Below are 20,372 nucleotides of genomic sequence, written 5' to 3'. Positions count from 1 at the left end.
AGACAATGTACTTATGAGGATTTTGTGGTACTTTCTTGAATATTCCAAGTGTTCTTTTCCATTATTTAAGTACTTACAAAATTGTTGTTGAAAACAGAGTTAGCCAAATTCTACCCAGATGACACTACACATCCATGTATTTTCTCATTCCCTTTGATGAACACCAAGCAGACAATGCAGCCATCTGGTCAGGGAGAAAGAAATTGTGTAAAAATGAGATATGCGTGTGTAAATAAAAGATTGATGAATGAAGCCCTGAAAGCTGAGATGAAAGTGAAGGAGAACAGACAGGTAAATCATTCTGATACTTATGTTAGTGCTGAAATTATGTTCCTCTACTTTCTAGTTTTTTTTTTCCCTGCTGACAGCAGTGCAGGTGACAAAAAATACTTTCAGTTCTGCTGCTGACAAATGCTGGAGGTTAGCAAACTATTTTAGTTCTATTGCTGAGAAAGCATGCTTTTATAAAGAAGTGAGATAAAGTTTTCTTTCTACATTTTTAGTTACTTGAGACATTCTAGTGTTCTGAGAGTTATCTAGCTACGAAGCTCCAACTTCAGCACAACCAACAGAGGAATCTAGGATGGCTTGCTAATACTAAAGAACATTTTAGAAAAGTGTATTGGTTTTGAAGCTGTTCACTTGGACTCAGACAAAAAGGGCTAACGATTTCTTTCAGTTTCAGAAATACTTCTAAGCCAAATTCCTTCCTGAATAAATCTAGAATATTCTGATTTTGAAGTGTGTTTAAATGAAGTAATAATTTTAGCTGAAATACAACTGAGATAAAAATCAAGCAGCTCTTTACAGGCAAGATCTGTTTTTCTTACAACAATCTAGTGATATGATATCTAATGCACAGATAGCTTAGAACTTTGAAAAATCTGCTTGATGTGACTTCCATTCAGTCTAGCAGACCTTTGTGATTAGCATTCAAATATTGGTTCCTTTGTCATTATAGATGAAACAAGGGTGGTTTTTTTGTTGTTGTTGTTGTTTTGTTTTTTTAACGTAATAACCTCAGCCAAACTTGTACCACCTACAACGCTGGCTAGAAGAATAAGCAACGTGCAGAACGAACAGGCTGAAGTCTGCACGATGTGACAGTGTAAACTATGCACTACTGTGTGCTGGTAGGAAATTCATGTGTTGTAGTTCCACACCAAGAAGAGAAAGAAGACCTATTGTTAGTAACTTATTTACTGCGTGGAGCTGCTTACTCATTACCTTAGCACTAGGGAGAATTCAGTATCAATCAGAATCACTATGTTCTTGTTTTTCATTTTTTACTTTAAACAGTTAAGAGACAAAGACAAAAATGTGAAACTTTATTACTGTGTGAGCAGAGAGGATAGTGGGATTTATTATGCCACTCCGTTACCCCTTTTATGGGGATCTTGGACAGGAGTGCCTGAAGGCTGAAAGTAGTAGCATGGCTCTGCACTCACTTTATTCTTACTCTGAATTGTGTGGTCAAACATACACTTAAATCATAAATTAATAGGAAATTAAAGCTTCCTCTGCCCTTATTGGGATTTCTTTCCCCTCTGAATTAAATAAAAAGAGAAAAAACAAAAACAACCATCAATAACAGCAACCAGTATACATGAGAACACAGCAGCTTGTGAAGCCTTAGGCTGCTTTTTTCTCTCCTTCTTCACCAAAGGACTGCTATCCCTTTTTTTGCTCACAAGCATCTGAAAAATCTAGCAGAACCACTCTGCGTAAGACTTTTTTATTAAGCTAGTTTTTGCTGAGTACACAGTAGGGTGTGAAGTTGTCAAGAAAAAAATACAGTCTGGTCAGAAGACTTAACAAGTAGAAAAGCTAAACATTTTAATGCAGTAGTATGCACTAGTTTCAGATAAATGTGTTCTGATAATTTTGGGCTGTTTCTTCCAAAACAGAAAGTGCTGTTGAAAAATATGCTGTAGAAACATGGTTTACACTGAAAGGCTTTGCGAAATTGTATAATCAGCAAAAACTGAGAAATTCAGCCTGTTTGCTTTCCTTTTGTTCCTCATAGTTATTACTGCCTCATTATACAGTCATTTGTATGATGTTTTGGCAGACATTTACTATTGCATAAATTAAAGTCACTGAATCTAGTTCTGCCTACAGGTCTTTATGAAAATACCAGCAACATTTTTATTTGAATGTCAAAGTTTGTCAACCATTAAACTGATGGATTTTTCATTATGCAATTCAAGAGAAGAAGCAATCTCCAGTCTGTATGCAACATTACTCTGAGAAAAATACACATCTTTGAAAAATCCTTCCTGCTTATTTTTTTGTGAGAGTCTCTTCACAAAGGAACTAGCTTCATACATTTTATTAATATGCTAGCAACAGATACAATGCTGTAATTCAGTTCAGTGAAAAATAATGAGTTCATCTGCAGCAATCCAAAAATTCCAGTAAGCCTTTAGAAACCTTTCAACATGGTTTTATAAGAAAAATATCTATTGATTTCAACAAATTATGCTCTGCAGCATGAAGCTGCTGTAGCTTCTGTAACAGCAACCAGAAAGCTCCTTCAGAGAACCATGCAGTATGAGTTTTCCTGGAGGAACAGCCCAGCTTTGGGCAAAATTAATAAAGTTTAGAGAAGAACTTCAATCTTATTTAGTTTTCAGTCATCTTTTGAAGATCAGTAAGGATGACAGCCACATAAAAACCTAGATGAAAATGAAAACTCACCTCAAATTCCTACATAACTTCATAGAATGACTACACTTATGTTCAGCCTTGCATTCAGCTTTCCCTGTCCAGAAGAGCTCGTCAGTGCTGGTTCAACACTTCAGCTCCTGAGCAGCTAAAAAGAGCAAGCACAAGCTGATCGCTGAGGTGCCCTAAAAGCACGTTTCACTCAGCAGCAACTACCCTTGGTCAGAGAAGTCACTATTTGTCGCAGCAAAGTTTTCACAAGATTCAGAGGAGCCACACAAAAAACAGGCCTTCTCTTGTGCCACTCTGTGCTGCACTGCATCACAAATTTTGTTTACTTGTTTATGCTATATTCTCCCAAGAAGGAAGCAACGTGGTGAAGTGTAGTCACCTGGGAAGGAGGAGAATTGCTTCACCTCTGTCTGGTGAGCATCCACCATCAGCTGCGCAGGGAACTCCACAGCCTCCACAAGCCCATGAGGCACAACATGGTGTGTGCAAAAAAACTGTTCAAAATAGAGGTAGGGAACTGGCAGCACTTAAATATATTTTCTTTAATTTCTTTTGCTGCCCATTTGCTAAACATTATTTATTGGCTCAGTACCATTAAACAACCTCCTTGATCATCTGTTTGACTCAAAGGCTAAAGACTATAGAGCACACAGTGAAAAGTTTAATTCAACCGGGACATTACAGAGCATATTGATTTTTGTTAGTGGTACCCCACCGTTCTTATTTAAAAGCCTGCCCAGAATAAGAAATCATTTACACAAATAAGATATTATAAATGCTCAGGCTGTGCAAAAAGAAAGCCATAGAACTCATTGTCCTTACAGAAGAGATGACATGAAGTACAAAATTCAGCAGTTATTTTGCACTTTGTAACCACATCCACATAAGCGATGAGAAACTGAAAAGTGCTGCATAATTATCTGATTTATAAGCAGCATCACAGATACAATTTGAATAAAACTGTGATTCACTGTTAGAACTCAAAGTCTGTGCTGATTTGTGAAAGCTTATTTGTGAAACACAGGTAATGTTACACTGATAGCTAAAAATATACACACACATATATATATACATCTATACATATATCTATCTATATATATAATCTGCTACGCCATCATGTTATGTTTTTCTCTAAGAAAATCATTTGCACCTCTACTCAGTATCACTGCTCCCCATTTTTACAGTTACCATTAACACAGTTCCTTTTCCTTCTCAAACTCGCATATTAATTTTATACTTTACTGACCTCTCAAAAGGCTTAAAAAATATGTCACTATTTTACATCTTTTTACTATGACATTAAAAAGGAAATTAGTCAACCAAGTTTATTCAAGAAACACGTGCCAGAGCCAAGAAATGAGCCCATTTTTCTCACATTCCAAGTTGATACATTATCCACTTCTTTCAGCTGCACTTCATTTGAGTTCTGCTTTGTCCCTTCTTTGTTGAACTTGTGCACATGCATTTTCCTGACATCACTTCAGGCATGATGCCAGAATAGACAATCTGAAGAGATTTTATGCGAATCAACTTTTAAAATGTATATTCTACGCAGTGTGCATTTCAAGCAGTTTCTGGGAATAGCTGAGTATGTCCCGCAAACGTAGCTGAGCTATTAGCTTTTACAATTTTTCTATTTTCATTTTGGACTGGAAGTTGGGAAAACAACGTGAGGTCTTCTGGCTTATAACTTATATGGAAGGAAAATGCAACCATAAAAGTACAATTATCACCGAGAGTAACTTATTTTACAAAGGCTGCCTTGTTACGATTGTGGATTGCATTTTTTGTTCTTCATAAAAGTATTTATTTTTGTCTTAAAAATGTGAGAAAAAATGAATAAGCCATTTTTAAAATTCAGTTTTGTGTATTATATCAGAATCCAACTACAGAACATGAAAAATACCACATGACTAATTTTTTTAAAGTTATGGTAAGGATTATATAATTATCTCTGAATGATCTACAAGTTTAAAATTCTTCACTGAAGGCTGAAAGCTAGGGCTTACACAAATTTTTGAATAGGAAAACAGGCTGAATTCACAACAAAGGACTCGACCACAACTAGCAGTGGCTTTCATGGTACTGAAAAATTCCCAGAAAAAATGTTCTGTTCGATTGGTCTGACAGCTGGTCTCTCATAATGATTAAATGGATTTGCCTTGGGTGAGCTCCAGAAATATGCTTGGGTTTAAATTAGAGTAGATTCAATAGTCCACACTGGCTATTATAAAGTTTCTTACCAACTCATTAAAACATAGCACGGGAGCATTTAAATTTATTTGAGATGAATCTTTCAAGCTACCATTTTCCAGATCTTGAGTTTCTAGGACAGCGTTGCCCAGCAATGAAACATATGTTTCTCAGCCTGGCCATTCAACTCGGTTACAGAATTGCAGCTTCCTGACAAAACAGCAGACTGGTTTTATGACTAGTGAACTAGGCCTTGAAGCATCTAATTTCAATGATGTTATTATCCAGACGTTTCATCATTGTGCTACTGAAGACTTGCTAACCCAACAGTTTCAGAATTGAGAAAACAACTGCTTTCTACGGAGAATCATTTCTTGGTCCAACACTGTGTTTCGGGCAAATGAAATGGAATCAGATAAAGCTATCAGTATCAAACTACAGAGATAGCTTTCTGAAGCTGGAGCAGCTGAAAAAGCTGAAGCCACATTTGTTAGCTACAAATGGTGATTGCTATCATGCAGTAACACCTCAGAGGAGACACTCCTCTGTTTGAGAAGACAGATGGAGAATCCACAGCCTTTGGCATGTCCCACTTACTGAAGTGTTAAATGCAGAGAATGGAGCAACAGCACTAAAGCCTTCTCCAGAGACCCAAATATATATTAACAGCTAAAGAATAGTGCTTCAGAATGAAGTATGAGGTCCTGAAAAGCTGTCTCTAAAAATGTGGATGTTCTGAGTTTTCCTAAAAATTAGTATTACCCATATTAAAAAGTACAATTTCCTTGCACCATGCCTCTTGTGGTAATAAAAGATTGTCACTAAGAAAGTATTTTAAATCTATTTGATGCTTAAACCTTAAGAGTGAAAAAAAATCTCACAGTTAATAGGAAAACATTAAAACCAGGTAAAGATAACGTAGTACTGAATTCAGTACACTGGCCAGGTTAATTAAACAACCAAACAAAAAAAACAACAACAAAAAATCAACACTCGCAAATAAGCTCTTCACCAAGATTACACCTAACCTACATAAAACTGCCATTTGAACAGCATTTCATACACTGGGAGTCAGCCATTGTCTACTCAGCCATTGTTTACTCAAATATATCTGGCCTTGATATACATTCAGGTTGATACCTTCCATATTAGTGTCAATGTATACAAGTAGTTTAAAATATACCGTTTGTTAAAACTGTGACAAGAGGAGGATTTTCTATTAAAGTGTCCTCTGATCAGAACTCCATACAGTGAACAACTGCATTTTCCTGATACTCCACTGTCAACTTGCTAAATCTCAAATGTCACTGAGATTTACAACATTTCTGCCAAGCTTCCCATCCAGATTTTGAAGAACCAGTCACTGCTACAAACAGAAACTGGCAGCCTGTAAATAAACATAATATTCGAATTGCTAATGAGCTCAATTTACAACCAAAGTAATTTTGGGGCTTGTGATGAGGCTGACATCAGTAATTCCATGTAGCTGACCATTTCCTACCAGTTACCTCCACAGCTGAAAGTGTCCACCTACATTAATTGTTGTCCCATTAAAAAAAGTATACTTTAAATCATACACAACTAAGGTAAGCTTTTTATCTGATTACTGAGGTCATCTTACTACCAAATTGTGTTGCAGAAAATGAACATTTAAGATTTGGTATCTCAAACTTCTACTCTTACAACTACTTCCAAATCTTACTAAAATACTTGGCTTTACTACTTACCAAAGGAACGCAAGCAACTCCATCAACATTACCACCCTTCCACATACTTTTGACAGCTTCGGTAATAGCAAGTAATTCTAATTTTTGGACACTGTATAGTGGTTGATTTCTGCAAAGGTTTAAATGACAAACTTTTATGAGTTATTCATTTTGTCACAGTAGCTATTTGTATCTGTTTATATACACACACAGAGCTATATGTACTGTAAGAACTCAGCATATACACAAAAACATCAATTAGGTTTTACAGTGTGACTTCAATGTTAAACTTGAAATAAGAAATTTAGCCAGCACATTGATCATACAGGAATTACATTCATAAATGCAATATGTTTGTATTTTAGGAACTTGGGCTGCCGGAACAGCAGAAGTGAAATTAAACAAAAAGGCACAGAATCTTAAAGGAAAAAAAAAAAAAAAGGATCATCATCAGCAGACAAACCACCAGAACCTACAGATCTTACTGGTTATTTAGGAGTGAACAGAACATTTGTTATGGCAGAAAAGTCAGGAGAAACATCTCTTTTGCTGCTGCTATTTATATTCATAGCAACGGAATAGTTGCTTTGATATCAGTTTTCTTCCTGTTTAAGGAGATGGAACTTTTCTTTTTCTTAAGGGAGTGAGTTGTTTGTTTGATTATTTTGTTTTTCAAAGGACTTGGCTTTATGGTTACTACTATTTCCATAACATGCATATTGCCAGAAAGCACTGCAACGAAAGAACAAGGTATGAACAATCATAATACTGGTGAAGAGTTAACAAGTATTTCACAAAGAAAAGCGATGCTTCAAAAATCTACAGAAAATTTTGAGGAGTCTAATTTGATGGTTACAGAACAGCCAGGTGATAGTGATGTTAGCCTTCCCTGAAACTTCAAGCAAGACCCCTTAGAAACTCCTGAAAAAACACCAAACCTAATCATGACAGTGAGAAAAAAAAATAGGAACAGTCTCAAGTCTGAGTAGTTGAATATGCTCAGAAATGATTTTAAGAAAAGGAGTGTGGAAGTTTGCTGCTGGTAGTAAACTGTTAATGTGAAAAACCAAAATGTACTGCAGAGGATTATACAAAAGACCTTCAACAGTAACTAAGCAGTAAAATGCATGATCAAGGATGGACAAATATAACCACAGATAAACAATCAAATAATACTCTCAGTTCTACTGTGAACTCTTCAGTCCAAAGTGTCAGCTACTGTTCTGTTTACAAGGTTTTTTCTAATTGTTGTTGCCTCAATTCCCTAAAGCATAAAAGGTTTTTACCACTCCCCTCCAAATCCATCAGCAATTAGAAATTGTGTAATCTCACAGAGCAGAACAGTAAAATAAAAGTGCAAGACAATTGATCTCAAAGCACGGAGGTTACAGTGCTCTCATTTTATCATCCCCCTCCCACCACAATAACCCTTTTTTAGCTGTTTCCATCTTTTTTTCCTTCTTTTCCACCACATGTGGAAAGCAGGTAGTTGATGTTTTCCCAGTGCCAGGTGGAAAAGTGTTGAGACAACAATCTTCATCTTTTCAACAGCTGAGAACAGGGACTATAAGCAACCCAGTCTCTTTGCATGAAAACATTATTTTAATATTTCCTACTTGTCATTAATCAATAGATCAAGCAAACTGTACTTGAAATTAAGTTACTGCAATTCACACTGCTGATGTACAAAGATTTGGCTAGCTAGCACCTACCCGCCTTTTGCATTTCCAATATAGGAGCTGAGAGTGCTTGGACTTTCTGAATCAGCAAGTCTGACATGAAGATTTTCTTTTTCCAGGGGTCAATTTTCCCATTGATGCAAGGAGGATTTACACATGCAAGTCCCATTAACATTAATAGGAGTTACCTACATAAATCCCCCAGCAATGATAGGCTAAAAGACCCCATAGCCTGCAAGGATCCAAGTTCTAATGATTACCTGTCAAATGGCCCTAAGCATCATCATCACCAGAAAAAAGCAGACGTAGCAGCTTCATAACCGAAAATACTTCTAAAGGAAGGGTAACTAATTGCCATCACAGAGATAATGCAATACAACAGCAGAAGGGAAAATGGCATAAAATTGACTGTTTGAATATTAAGGGTTAACCCAATTAACCAAGTGAAAAAGTACTCATTAAAAAAGGAATTCCAACATATCAAAGCACTCCTCAAAAAAAAAAAAAGTGTGAATATTGTATGAGCTCCAAGGTGCTTGAAGGATAATACAGCTACTTGTTTAAAAATTCAATTAACCTTATCTTTCTTTAACTTGATTTATTAATAATCCTACAGATAAATTGCCAGTTTTTAAAAAGTCATGTTATCTTTTGAATACATCCTGTATGACAAGCCTTAAAAACTACTTCAAATAAGCTTAACCCTCACTTTGTATGCTTAAATCATTTAAAGCAAGAACAAAATGCAGTTCTGTAAAATAAAAAGTGTTATCTACTGGTACTGCAAGTAAGCTTGCAATTGGGTACTCAAGTAGCATAGGAAAAGCACTTTACGTTTCCATTTACCACAAGAATAAAGCATGAAAACATTTTTAAGCAATCAATGTAGTGTAAAGTCATAACCTATAACTTGCAGATTATTCTGTCTCATCTAAAATCACTTTTGCAGGATTACCAAACTTCACTTCACATGGACATTAAGTACTAAGATGTTACTTTTAAAAAATTTGTTATTTTACATAAAACATTTTATGTAAACATACTGTCAACACACATTAAACTTCAATCACATTACAGCTGGCAACATGCTGAAAGTAAAGAACAAAATTATCAGAAAGTTTCTGCTAGCAAATGAACTGCTTTTCTTGTTTGGTTGAAAGAAAACACACAAAAATGCACTTGCAAGCAAACCTTTAATTTTCATGACAATTTCCTTGTAAACATAGAAAATGAAAAATTCAACTATGATCCCCACTACCAAAAGACAAACAGGTACAGGGTCCTCCACTTCCACAAATCTTTAGATGTTAAATACAATTACTAGATACTCATGCTTTCCAATACACACAAAGTAATTACAGTTAACAAAGAATAAGTCTGCTTAATAATATAATATATATAACTGCTCAATGACAAGCATCCAAAGATAACTGTTGTTTAACACCGGTAACATTTTAATGACATTTTTCTGGGGTCTTTGGGATTATATGCACAACAGTGCCTATCCAATATGCAAGGAAGGTAAACACTAAAAAACTAGTTTTTGAAATGCAAATTGGACAACATATTATGATGCAAGCCAAAGTTAACTGTATCAGTCATGCTGTAAAAAAATAAATAAATTAACCTTTATGGCACGAAGCCACTTTAAAGGCAGGCACATGCACTTTAAAACTCTACAAAAATTTGGTCGTGTCAGGTTCAGACAATGCTGAATATTCATCACTTAATGGCATTCTTATTCACACACTCTGTTAGCACTGCCAGAACTACATCTAAGTTCAGGTGCAAGCTTGAACTCTGTCTCGTCAGAACTCACTGATCTCTCTATTTGGACGCACTGTTAATCTGGTGTATGTTTTCAGGTAAATCTTAAAATAAACGCTAAATTGTTTTTCATAGTCTGAATGTCTAACTTCAAGCACTGTTCAGAAGAAGTGCAAGTCTATCCTGGTCATTTACAACAGCTTTCTCATTCCGTAACTCTTCATATGAACTACTGTTATAAATAGTTTAATAAATTTTATCATATAAATGTTTTATGATTATAATTACAAAACACAGCATGTACAGCTATCACACTAGTTTTAATCCCCTTAACTGGGATCAATACAAACCTTTAGAATTAGCAGTTGAACCTTCTCCTCAGCAGCTTTACCTTCTCTGCAGGAACACCTCAGTTCATCGCTAAAATGCTCAGACATCGTACTTGCAAACAAACAATTACTGGCTTATGAGAGGTCCAAACACTACCATAAATGCAGGGAAGATAACAACAGTTATGCTCAGTAGATGAGTTTGAATTTTGTTGGGAAGTCTAGCATTCAGTTTGAATTTGTGCTACAGAAAATAAAGTATCTGGTAAAAACAGTGTGATTATGCAATCTTCTAAAGGGAAAGCATTCTGAATGTAAAAACTGTTCCCTGTGTGGAACATCCACTGAACTATACTTATTTCTAATTCATGGCTTCAGTTTCAAAACCACTAATTTTTTTTCCGCTATGCAAATTAAACATGACATCTCATGTATTATAATGCCATTCCAGAACTGTCAATATTATCACCTTTAAGATTCTTTCCTAAAAAGCAATCTGAATTACAGATAATTAAGCTGACATTGAACTAGCACAGGCACAATGACTTTTAGCAGAACTCCGACTCTTTATAACAGAAGGTGATCCTCTTACTAGTAAGCAACCTTTCATGATCTTGCAGTTAGTTTTGACTTCGCTGTCTAAAAGATAGAGGATTCTTTCCAAGATGTAAACCAAAACCAAATTATCCCAAAAAGTAATTAATTATATTTTAACATCTTAAACTCAAATACTTTGTTTCATAACTTTTATCTTATTTCAGCTATTAACACCCCTGGACCAGTTAGACTTATGACTTTACTGAGCAATAGCTAGTAATGAAGCTATTTGAATAAGAAAGATTATTCAAGCCAAGGAAAGTAAGGCAATCACAAATAGTATCACCAAGGGTTTTTTCCAACCTCTTTTTTTTTTTTTTTTTTTTTTGCCCTTCCTCCCTTCAAGTTCTGCCAAGTGCCTCTTCTGTTAACAGAACAGAGCTAATTCATTCCTCAGTGTGCTCTTTAACACCAGTACTACCTCTGCTACTGCTTTCCTGAAGTGAGGATTCAGGTTTTGTCTCTGGTGAATTATTGAATCCTGTCTCTTCTGATGCAATCTCATCTTCATCATAAATAATATCTTCTGGATTTGGTGGTGCTGGACAAAATTCCTCTGTAGGAAACATTTCCTGGAAAACAGTCTCAGCCTATTAAAGAAAACAAACATAGTAAAACAACTATACCTTGGAATGTAATACCTTATCTAAGCATTGTGCAGAAATTTAAATTATCTATTCTTTCAGATCAATACTGACTTAATATTTTGCAGTTTTGTAAACATATTCTGCAATTGTCTAAAAAAAAAAAAAAAACACCAAACTTTTCCATTATAAAAATATCTCTGACTCCAGTTCAAATCAAAGTGATGGGAAAGATCTTGCCTCTTTCCAGTGAAAAGGATCCAGCAAAGCCAGGAAATTGTTAGTACCAGAGCAGAAGCTCCCCTGCACCCCAGGAGAGGCCCAAGTCAGAGCAGGCTGTCCTCTTGCAGCCCATATGGAAAAGATCTCATGGAGAAGCCCACGGTGCAGCAGTGAACGCGGCCTGAAGGAAGCTGCAGCTCACAGAAAGCTCCCTAAAGGAACAGACCCCAGACTGTTGCCTATGGGGAGAAGCCTGTGGTGGGGCAGGAGGTGCCACTTGTGAGGACCTGTGCTAGGGCAATTTCTGAAGGATGGACACCATGGTATGGAGCCACACTGAAGCAGTGTCTGAAGAGCTGCAGCTTCATGGGGAGCCCACATGGTATCCATTCAGGAAGGACAGCATCCCATGGGAGCAGACCCCATTCCTCTGCACTGCTCAGGGGGATAAGGTAGAAGAAGGTGGATGGGGGGAAGGCAATTTTAGTTCTCACTGCTCTGATCTGTTAACAGGCAATAAATTACATGAGTTGCCTTTATATAGAGTCTGTTTTGCCTATAACAGTAACTGGTGAATGATTTTCCTGTCCTTATCTCAATCCATGTGCTTTCTTTTCATAGTATTTTCTCTCCCTGTTCTTCTGTGGTAGGAGTGAGAGTGGCAAGGTGCTGCTGAGCTCCCTACTGAAGTTAAACCACCACAACAACCATCAAGGTTTTCTTTTCCAACCCCCTTGGATTCCAAAGTAAATGGAGACAATTGATACAGACACCAGTTCTGTTTTGCCTTTCTTCAAAGGCAAGGACCACTGTCTCTCAATTTTGCCTGTTTAGTAAACTATACCCTAAAAATAACCATAATGAGAGCACCCACAGGGGCAACAATATAGGTAAATTTTATATTGATAGTAGTAGCAGATGCTGCACCAAAAGAGTCAGTAGAGTCAGTTACTGCCAACTGCTAAGGCTGATTACACAGTGTGGATTCCTGGACAAGGGAAAATTGTTTTCAGATTAATACAGCATTGAGCATGTACCAAACAGCTTTCTGTGATAAACCTGACTGCTCACCAGCAGTGGATTTGTATCACCAGCAACTGAATGTAGGGGTTCATTACTAAATGCCTAAATGACCCTGTCTACTTCCAGTTCAATTTCATTTTTCAGTCCACTTCCTATATTTCACTTTTCCATACCCGTTCATAACTTAAAAAAAAAAACAACAAAAAAAAACACCACAATTTATATTAGCACGTGAATAAATATACAAAAAATATTCTATCTATTTCAAAAATACTGTTTCGCAATTTAAAAACTCTGCCTTATAATTCTGGAAGACAAAGGAGAGCAAATGTCCAATAAAAGTCTTACAAAGGTATGTTTTTGAATGTAAGAGAAATATTTCAAGGCTGCAATTGTCCTTGAAACATCAAAAGCTTATTTAAATTACTATACATAACAGAATACCGAGGAAAAATGCCATATTTTCCACTAAGCATATAACAAGCTAGAGCATATAAACATTTCCAGTTGCATTTCTGAACAATTTTAGCCTCCAATTAGTTGAAGAACAAAAATGGTCAAATAATTATGAGGAAAGAAATTCTCAGTATGCCATGTAGGACATGATGACATTGATTATAATTGAACAATTTAATGGTACAGAGTGCTTTCAGGTCTGACAATTTTTTAAGTTAACCTTACCCAGCTGAAGTCATGCAGAATAACTAATAACTTGACATATTCTTTATAATAGCATATTGATATTTACTGTAAGTAATTAAGTTAGTAAATAGGTCCTTCATAGTTAAGTATACCAGAGGTTTAAGTGCACATTTGATTACGCAGTAAGATGTAAGCATGTGAAGCACTTGCACAGGTATTCCAATTTACAACTGTCAAATTGCTTTAAGTTGAATAAAATTATGGTTTATTTCTGCTTTACTTCATCCTAACTATTCCCCCTGATGGCACACAGACTAATCAACATTATTAAACTAACATTACACTAAAAATCTATCACTAATTTAAAATAAAACAAGAAGTAAGTAATCTGTGTACTGAGCTGCAAATAGATAATCATTATTTGTAAGGTGAGGTAGCACAATAAATGTACCATCAATACATTCAAAGAACCTAACAGAAATAACTAATGACAATAATGAAAAAAAAAAACTAGTGAAGAGAATTGGTTAGATAGCTTGGAAAACTGTGTATAATTTATCACCAAAACTAATACACACTGTTTTTAAAAATATAGTCTAATGCATGAATTTGTAAGTAATGCATGTTTAGAGATTCCCACTAGCTACTAGGAAAATGAAAGTGATTTGGGAGCAGAGGACACAGCTGATTTCATGCCTATCTCCCTCCTCCACTTGTCTCAAAGATACCTGCACAGTAGATGGGAAGAGTATGTTCTACCTGCCTTACATTCATTTGGTCTTAACACACACTCCTTACTTTTCTTTCCCCCCCATAACTTTTAATTACAAACACGTTTACACTAAGATCATTTTCACTCAAATCAGTGATTGCCTGTTTCAAAATCTAAAATAGATTCAAAAACCCTTAACCTCTACTCTTTCTGAAAGCCAGAGACTCAGACTCTTTTTTACTTTTTCTCCTCTGACACGTATTCAGTTAACTTCTATGTGCAATCTGTTGATCATCACTAAAATAAAGGCAAACTACAATTATGCTGCTTACAAACAGCTTGATCTACTCATTAGTCAGAAATGGAGCACTTAAAATAGAACAAAGCTGAACACTAGAAAAGGTGAATACCTGAATTGTAAATAGGCTGTTTAACAAATATAAAAAACAAGATTTGAAACCACTTTTAACTGGTAGGATTCAAGTTATCTTGAAAAAAAAATCTCATTTAAAAAAGGATTCATTTACAATTTAAAACTGCTACCATAATAATTGTCTTGCATTATTTTTTGTCTTTACAATCCTTTATTCTATGAGGAGGCAAATTATTGCCTTGTAAAGCAAAATGAAGGGTACTATTAGCCCTTAATTACACTGTTCTGACCCTACAGTTCAGACTATGTCAGCCTTTACATTTTAAACTCTTATTTTAAGAGGTTTATGGCTTAGTCATAAAAAATCCTGCAACTAGTTAGAAGATAGCATGTACATTCTCTGAAGAGTGCCATTAAAAAAAACAGCTTTAAAAACGAGTAGTACCAGTTAATACTACAAAGATGTAAAAGTTCTCACAGATCAGGTCTGAAAATACCCTGACAAATCTGCTGTGGCAGATTTGCCTAAGAATTTATACTTTCCTTGTCAAAACTGCTCTTTGAATGGAAGAGCAAAGGAGAAGCAATCCTGCAGTCTTCTCCTGTTGAATAAGTCATAGTCTCAAGATTTTGTCTTCTGTTCAATAGTAGTTGAATAGTAGCAAATTTCTAAGTATGCACCCCTGATGATCTTGTGTTCCTGCATACTCTGCCTACAGCCAACACAGAAGGCAGCTGCTTCACAACTTCTCCACCTACTTTTTTTTCTATGGAGCTTTCACTTCTAACCTTTCACATTCAAAAAAACGAGTATTTTGTCTTTATTTGAGCACTGTCAGTTAAGTCTACTGTCAGGCAAGTTGCAAGTGGTTCTCAATTCAGGATTTCAGCTAGGTGAAAATAGATACACAGACACTCAAATACTGAGAAATAAAAGTTAGAACTGAATGTGACTTTGTGCCAAATAGTATCTCAAGGTTAAGTAAAGTGAGATTCCCCTCAATGCTTTCAGAGACACAACTGCACTATAAATTTTTTTATACAGTGGTACTAAAGTAAAGGCAAGGTAAGCTGACAGATAGCTTAACATAACAGACTAGTAATTATGCTGTTTTCTTGCCCCAGCAGGTTTTAGGTTTGTGGCTAACTCATACAGGTATTAAACTACTTTGACATCTTTTCCAAGTTGACCTGTAAACAGGATTTTCTGACTTTTCATTTATACTGCTTCTCTACAGTTTTCTCCTTTAACCTGACATGCAAAAGACCACACTTTAGAGGGCTGTATCACTGAAATACAAGTTTTAAAGCAAGTAAAAATCCTACCAAGAACATCATCTTCAGGTACTGCTACTTTCTAAATACTCTATACCTTTTTGGATTAACCATCTGCTACTCCTAATGTCAATACACTAACTGCCCTTTTCTGAAGTTTCTTCCATTCTCAATTCCACTGACATTCACTTTTTCCTGTCCAGTTGTGAACCTTTATAGATATATTATTATTGCTTACTTAGCAAAAGGCAGAATAACTCAGAAGAAAAATAGACTGCACTGTACTTCAAATAGAAATTCTGCATTCAAAAAAAGCAGTGGCCCTACTAACCTGTTTGACAGCACAGTCATTTCCTAAAGCTGAGTCTGGGCCAGAACAGACATACACATTTGAGGGCAAACCACTGTATGAATTTCTGTCAATTCCTGAAGAATCTCTCATGTTAAAATATACTGCCCAGAGGACTCTAGGTTTTTCCAGTTCTTCACTTTCAGTTTCTGTAAAAAAGAAAAAAAATAGTGTTTCTTATAGTCAGTATTTACGTGTAATAAAAGAAATACATAAACTAGCACATAAAAAGTCAGTTAATCAACACAAAATTACCATAATATATGGCAAGTATAAACATGTATTTTTAAACTAATCTTACTTTCCATTGTTTTCAGAGATTTACATACCTGTAAAGAAAGAGTTTTCATTATACTTCTGTTTCCCACAGGTATGTAAATCCTAATTATTCTGCACTCAGTATGCCACAGAAGAATGCATTATCACCTGAATGAGTAGTACAAGAAGCTTAACCTAAATGTAACCATTTTATATTTCATGATATCTAGTTTATTCTGGACAAATTCCAGGAGCTAATGATGGGCTGAATGAGTGCTCCAACTCAAAGCTGCAGTGAATATTCCAAGACATTTCTCATGCATACTTTCCCCTCTCATTTAATAGCTTATCTTTGCATGAGAACTCTTTCCATTACTTTTGTGCACTTAAAGGTTGGAATCCTTCAATCTGAGGAGACTCACCAATGCTTACAGTTTAAACAAATGACATTTAAACAAAAATCAGCAAAGAATACTCCTCGTATTAACTGCAGATAAAGAATGCTTCTAAAACCAGAAGCATTCTATTTGAGATATGCAACACGTAAAGGCTCTACACTTTGGAAATACCGCTAAGTGAAAATCATTCACTAATTTATATTTATCTATACTTGTGGACTTGCACTGTGTTACAATACTTGTACATAACGAATACAAAATGACCATAAATTGTGACTTGATTAGTCTCGGCTTATACCTTCTTGCAGTTACTTTGCATGTTCACATAATTCCTCTGTGCACTGGCAACAAAACAAACAAACCAAAAAAACCTCTTGGAAGATGAAGGTCACTTTTTAACAGCGCAGAATGCAACAAACACAACATAGTTTCTAGGCTTAATAGATACTATTTGTTTGGCATATTTGCTGTCCCATTTTTGCTGTTTTAGATCCTCGAAAATAAATGAAACCTGTAAATGACCTTGTGAAATTTCCTTCTTTCCAAAGAAGAAAATACTAGATGTCAACATTCAAAACAGCATTTTAAAACACCTGAATTAGAAAAAAAAGATAAAGCTATGCTACTCCTTTAGTATCCTTTTATAACTGTCAAATACTTAAAAAAAAAAAAAAAAAAAAGTGCTAAACATCTTGCATAATTTCAAATATAAATTAAATTCATCAGCCTGTGAAAATCTGAGTCTTAATACAGGGCAAGATGCTCTTTAATATATTTAAAAGTTCACATTGCTCATAAAAGTAACTTCTTCCTCGTTTAGGCAGGAAAATGAATGGAGTCCTCTTCTCCAGGTGACTTTGCCTCTTTGACCTGCCATGGCCCAGTGCTCACTTTATCTGGTGATTCATTTTCAATAACTCCAACAGTATTTGTTCTGACATTTTAATTAAAATACGACCACTACCTCATCCTGATGATAAAAAGGCCTGTGTGTCAGTGAAAACTAGCTTTTCAGTGCCTCAGTGCACCTGAGGACCTCATGATCACGCAGTTTCTACAGAAGAATTTCAGTCAGGTTCTAAACAATCTATCATTTCAAAACTGGATCACTTTAAACATTAAGATTAATGTTATCTCCCCTCCCCCAATGACTAAAAGATGCTAAACTGCAAGCTAATCTTTTCTTCACCAATTGATTCTTCAAAATACATGGCACTGTGTTGAAAATTTAAGATATATTTTAAAGGTTTACGGTTTGAAATCAGCAGGCTTTAAATTAACAAATGCAAACATGAAAAGCGCTTGCTGCACGTTTTTTACTTGCAAACTCTGGCTGTAAATAACATATTTCTCTTATATAGGCTCTTGTACTACAAATCTACTGAAAAATTTACATTTTTGGGACATCAAAATAAAGCTTGCCTTTCCTGTAAACAAAAACGTAGGAAAATGGGTTTAATTTAACATTGTTTCCTACTATTGTGCAATCACAAAAAGCTACTTGCTTTTTCACTAAAAAACGAAAAAAGTAGGTAAAAAACACAGAAAAGCAAGATTACAAGAAACAGACATCAACTTTTCACAAAACATTTTTGTGGTTACAGAAATCTGAGAGGAAAAACAAGGAGTATGTACATAAAAGGACATGTTGGTTGCTTTTTTTCCAACATGAGAAAATTCTAACTGAACTCATGAAGTGACCGGGAATGAAGCTTTAGAGAAACTATTATAAGCAAGCAGATTGTGTTTTAAAATATATCCAAACCTTACTAACTTGCACATATACAATCAAACACTTCTCCGGACAGGGAAATATTGGTTTCTTATAGCAGAACTACAGTTTGCTACATTTAAGAATGAGCAGACTATTTAAAAAGACTGTCAGGGTTAGAATACGGCAGCAGCTTCTACACACACATCATCTGTTACATGAGCACTTATCAAAGGTACAATTAAAATCAAGATCTTGAGACTAAATTTCAAGTATTTCTGTGAAACTGGCTCGAAGTATCTCAGAGATGACTGCTTTGTCAATAGCTACTCTGGGAATGAGAAACTGTCCATCTCACGATCAAAGTTCATCAAAGTAGCTGGCACAAATTCTCAGATCTAGGACTAAACTACTGGAAATGACTGGAAATCTGTCTTCTCAGTAACAACACAGTGCGTAAAAACTTCACACTTCCACTGCTTACAGCAGAATCCAGAGAATTTCATAAATAGTGAACAAGGAAGCACTTGAAGACAGAAAGAATAAGTAACAGCATTAGGATAGTTAAAGGCAGATGAGAAGAAGACTGGAGCACTGAGCATATCTGGCAGCTGCAGGAAAGAAAGAGATAACCTCTGGGGTTTTGTGATATTTTATTATTCATTTATTTATCACAGAGAAGTGATAGAAATCACTAAAAACAGGAGTTTGGAAAAAAATAAAAGGTGCAAAAATAGTTCATTTCTTTACTGCGCCTTGGAAAGACGTGCTGAGAAGCAAATATATTTCCATGGGAGAAAAAAGTGCTAAACATTAGAAGAGTCCTAGACACTTAAATCTGTGATCCTTGTACATTAAAGGTACACTGCAGCTGAAGAACACTTGGAACATTATATCATGAAATACAAGAAACATGACATCTGCCTAATCAAAATCTCGCTCTCAACAGATTCCTTTGCTTTGAAATGCTGTCATCTAAGAAGCAGCTCAACACATATGCTCACTGATGTACAGTGAGCTGATGATTCAGATGTACAATAATAGCTACGTACTATTTTTCATATAATACATAGCTATTTTTACCTTTTTCTGTTTCAGCATTTAGACTGAATAACTTCTGTACAACAGGCTCTAAATCTTCCCTCGCAGTTTTTGTTGATGGACAGGTTAAATGGACTAAATCTGTGAAAGATAACAGAAATTAATTACAATTGCCAGTATGCAGATATATAGATACCAATTACAATTTTTACAGAGGCACAGTAGGCTGTTAGAAGTCACTGCTCTTCATATAAATCATTTCCCTTTAGCCCAGATTAGGACTGTATTACGTAAAATACACTGTATATATATCACACACATTTTCTTAAGAGGTTTATCACAGAAGCTCTGCACAAAACTAAGGAACCAAAGTTGCAGGATGAAACATTTTGAAGCAAATACTAGGTATGAGCTCGTGTATACATACTTAAATACTAATTTCCATTCCAAAGTAATGTTACCAATTTACTTAAAAACAAAAAACACCTCACAAAACATGAATTCCTTATGCCATCCTTCAACATACAACACGTGAGTCATATTCATTCAAACTCATTCTTCTGAGTTCTCGAGTACACCAGGTATCAGTGTCCCAATAACTGCCTTTCACCCAGGAATCTTATAATTATACTCTCTCATCCACATAAATTAGAGATCAAAGTACAATTTAACATCAGTACTACAGACTAGGAGAATATTGTTCTATGAATAGGTGACTGCTAATATCAGGAAAAGCAAGACTATGAAAGAGCAAATTCATGTTTTCAATTAATGATATCTAGAAACTTGAAGAACATCCTTGAGCACATTCCATAGTCCTTGAGAATCGAGCAG

The 20,372-nt window shown here is 35.4% G+C and overlaps 2 protein-coding genes across 3 annotated transcripts in view; both read right to left on the bottom strand.

Annotated features, from left to right (window-relative positions):
* The window catches only part of POF1B (POF1B actin binding protein), a 52,618-nt gene extending 45,788 nt beyond the window's left edge, over positions 1 to 6,830 (bottom strand). For both annotated transcript variants that reach the window (XM_048959903.1, XM_048959904.1), the window contains exons 1-3: positions 6,600 to 6,830; positions 2,701 to 2,815; positions 78 to 184 (exon numbers count right to left, since the gene is read on the bottom strand). The gene's annotated coding sequence lies outside the window, so the exon portion shown is untranslated. The remainder of the gene's footprint in view (positions 1 to 77; positions 185 to 2,700; positions 2,816 to 6,599) is intronic.
* Positions 6,831 to 9,788: 2,958 nt separating this feature from the next.
* Positions 9,789 to 20,372, bottom strand: part of CHM (CHM Rab escort protein) — a 56,647-nt gene continuing 46,063 nt past the window's right edge. The window contains exons 13-15 of the mRNA XM_048959544.1: positions 19,581 to 19,679; positions 16,113 to 16,279; positions 9,789 to 11,540 (exon numbers count right to left, since the gene is read on the bottom strand). Coding sequence (XP_048815501.1) covers positions 11,337 to 11,540; positions 16,113 to 16,279; positions 19,581 to 19,679 — 470 coding nt within the window. The 3' untranslated portion in view covers positions 9,789 to 11,336. The remainder of the gene's footprint in view (positions 11,541 to 16,112; positions 16,280 to 19,580; positions 19,680 to 20,372) is intronic.

The sequence above is a fragment of the Lagopus muta genome, chromosome 13 (assembly GCF_023343835.1).
Source record: "Lagopus muta isolate bLagMut1 chromosome 13, bLagMut1 primary, whole genome shotgun sequence".
In the NCBI taxonomy this organism is placed as follows: Eukaryota; Metazoa; Chordata; class Aves; order Galliformes; family Phasianidae; genus Lagopus; species Lagopus muta.
Note: the sequence above shows the minus strand (reverse complement) of the source record. Positions and strands in the feature narration are given on the sequence as shown.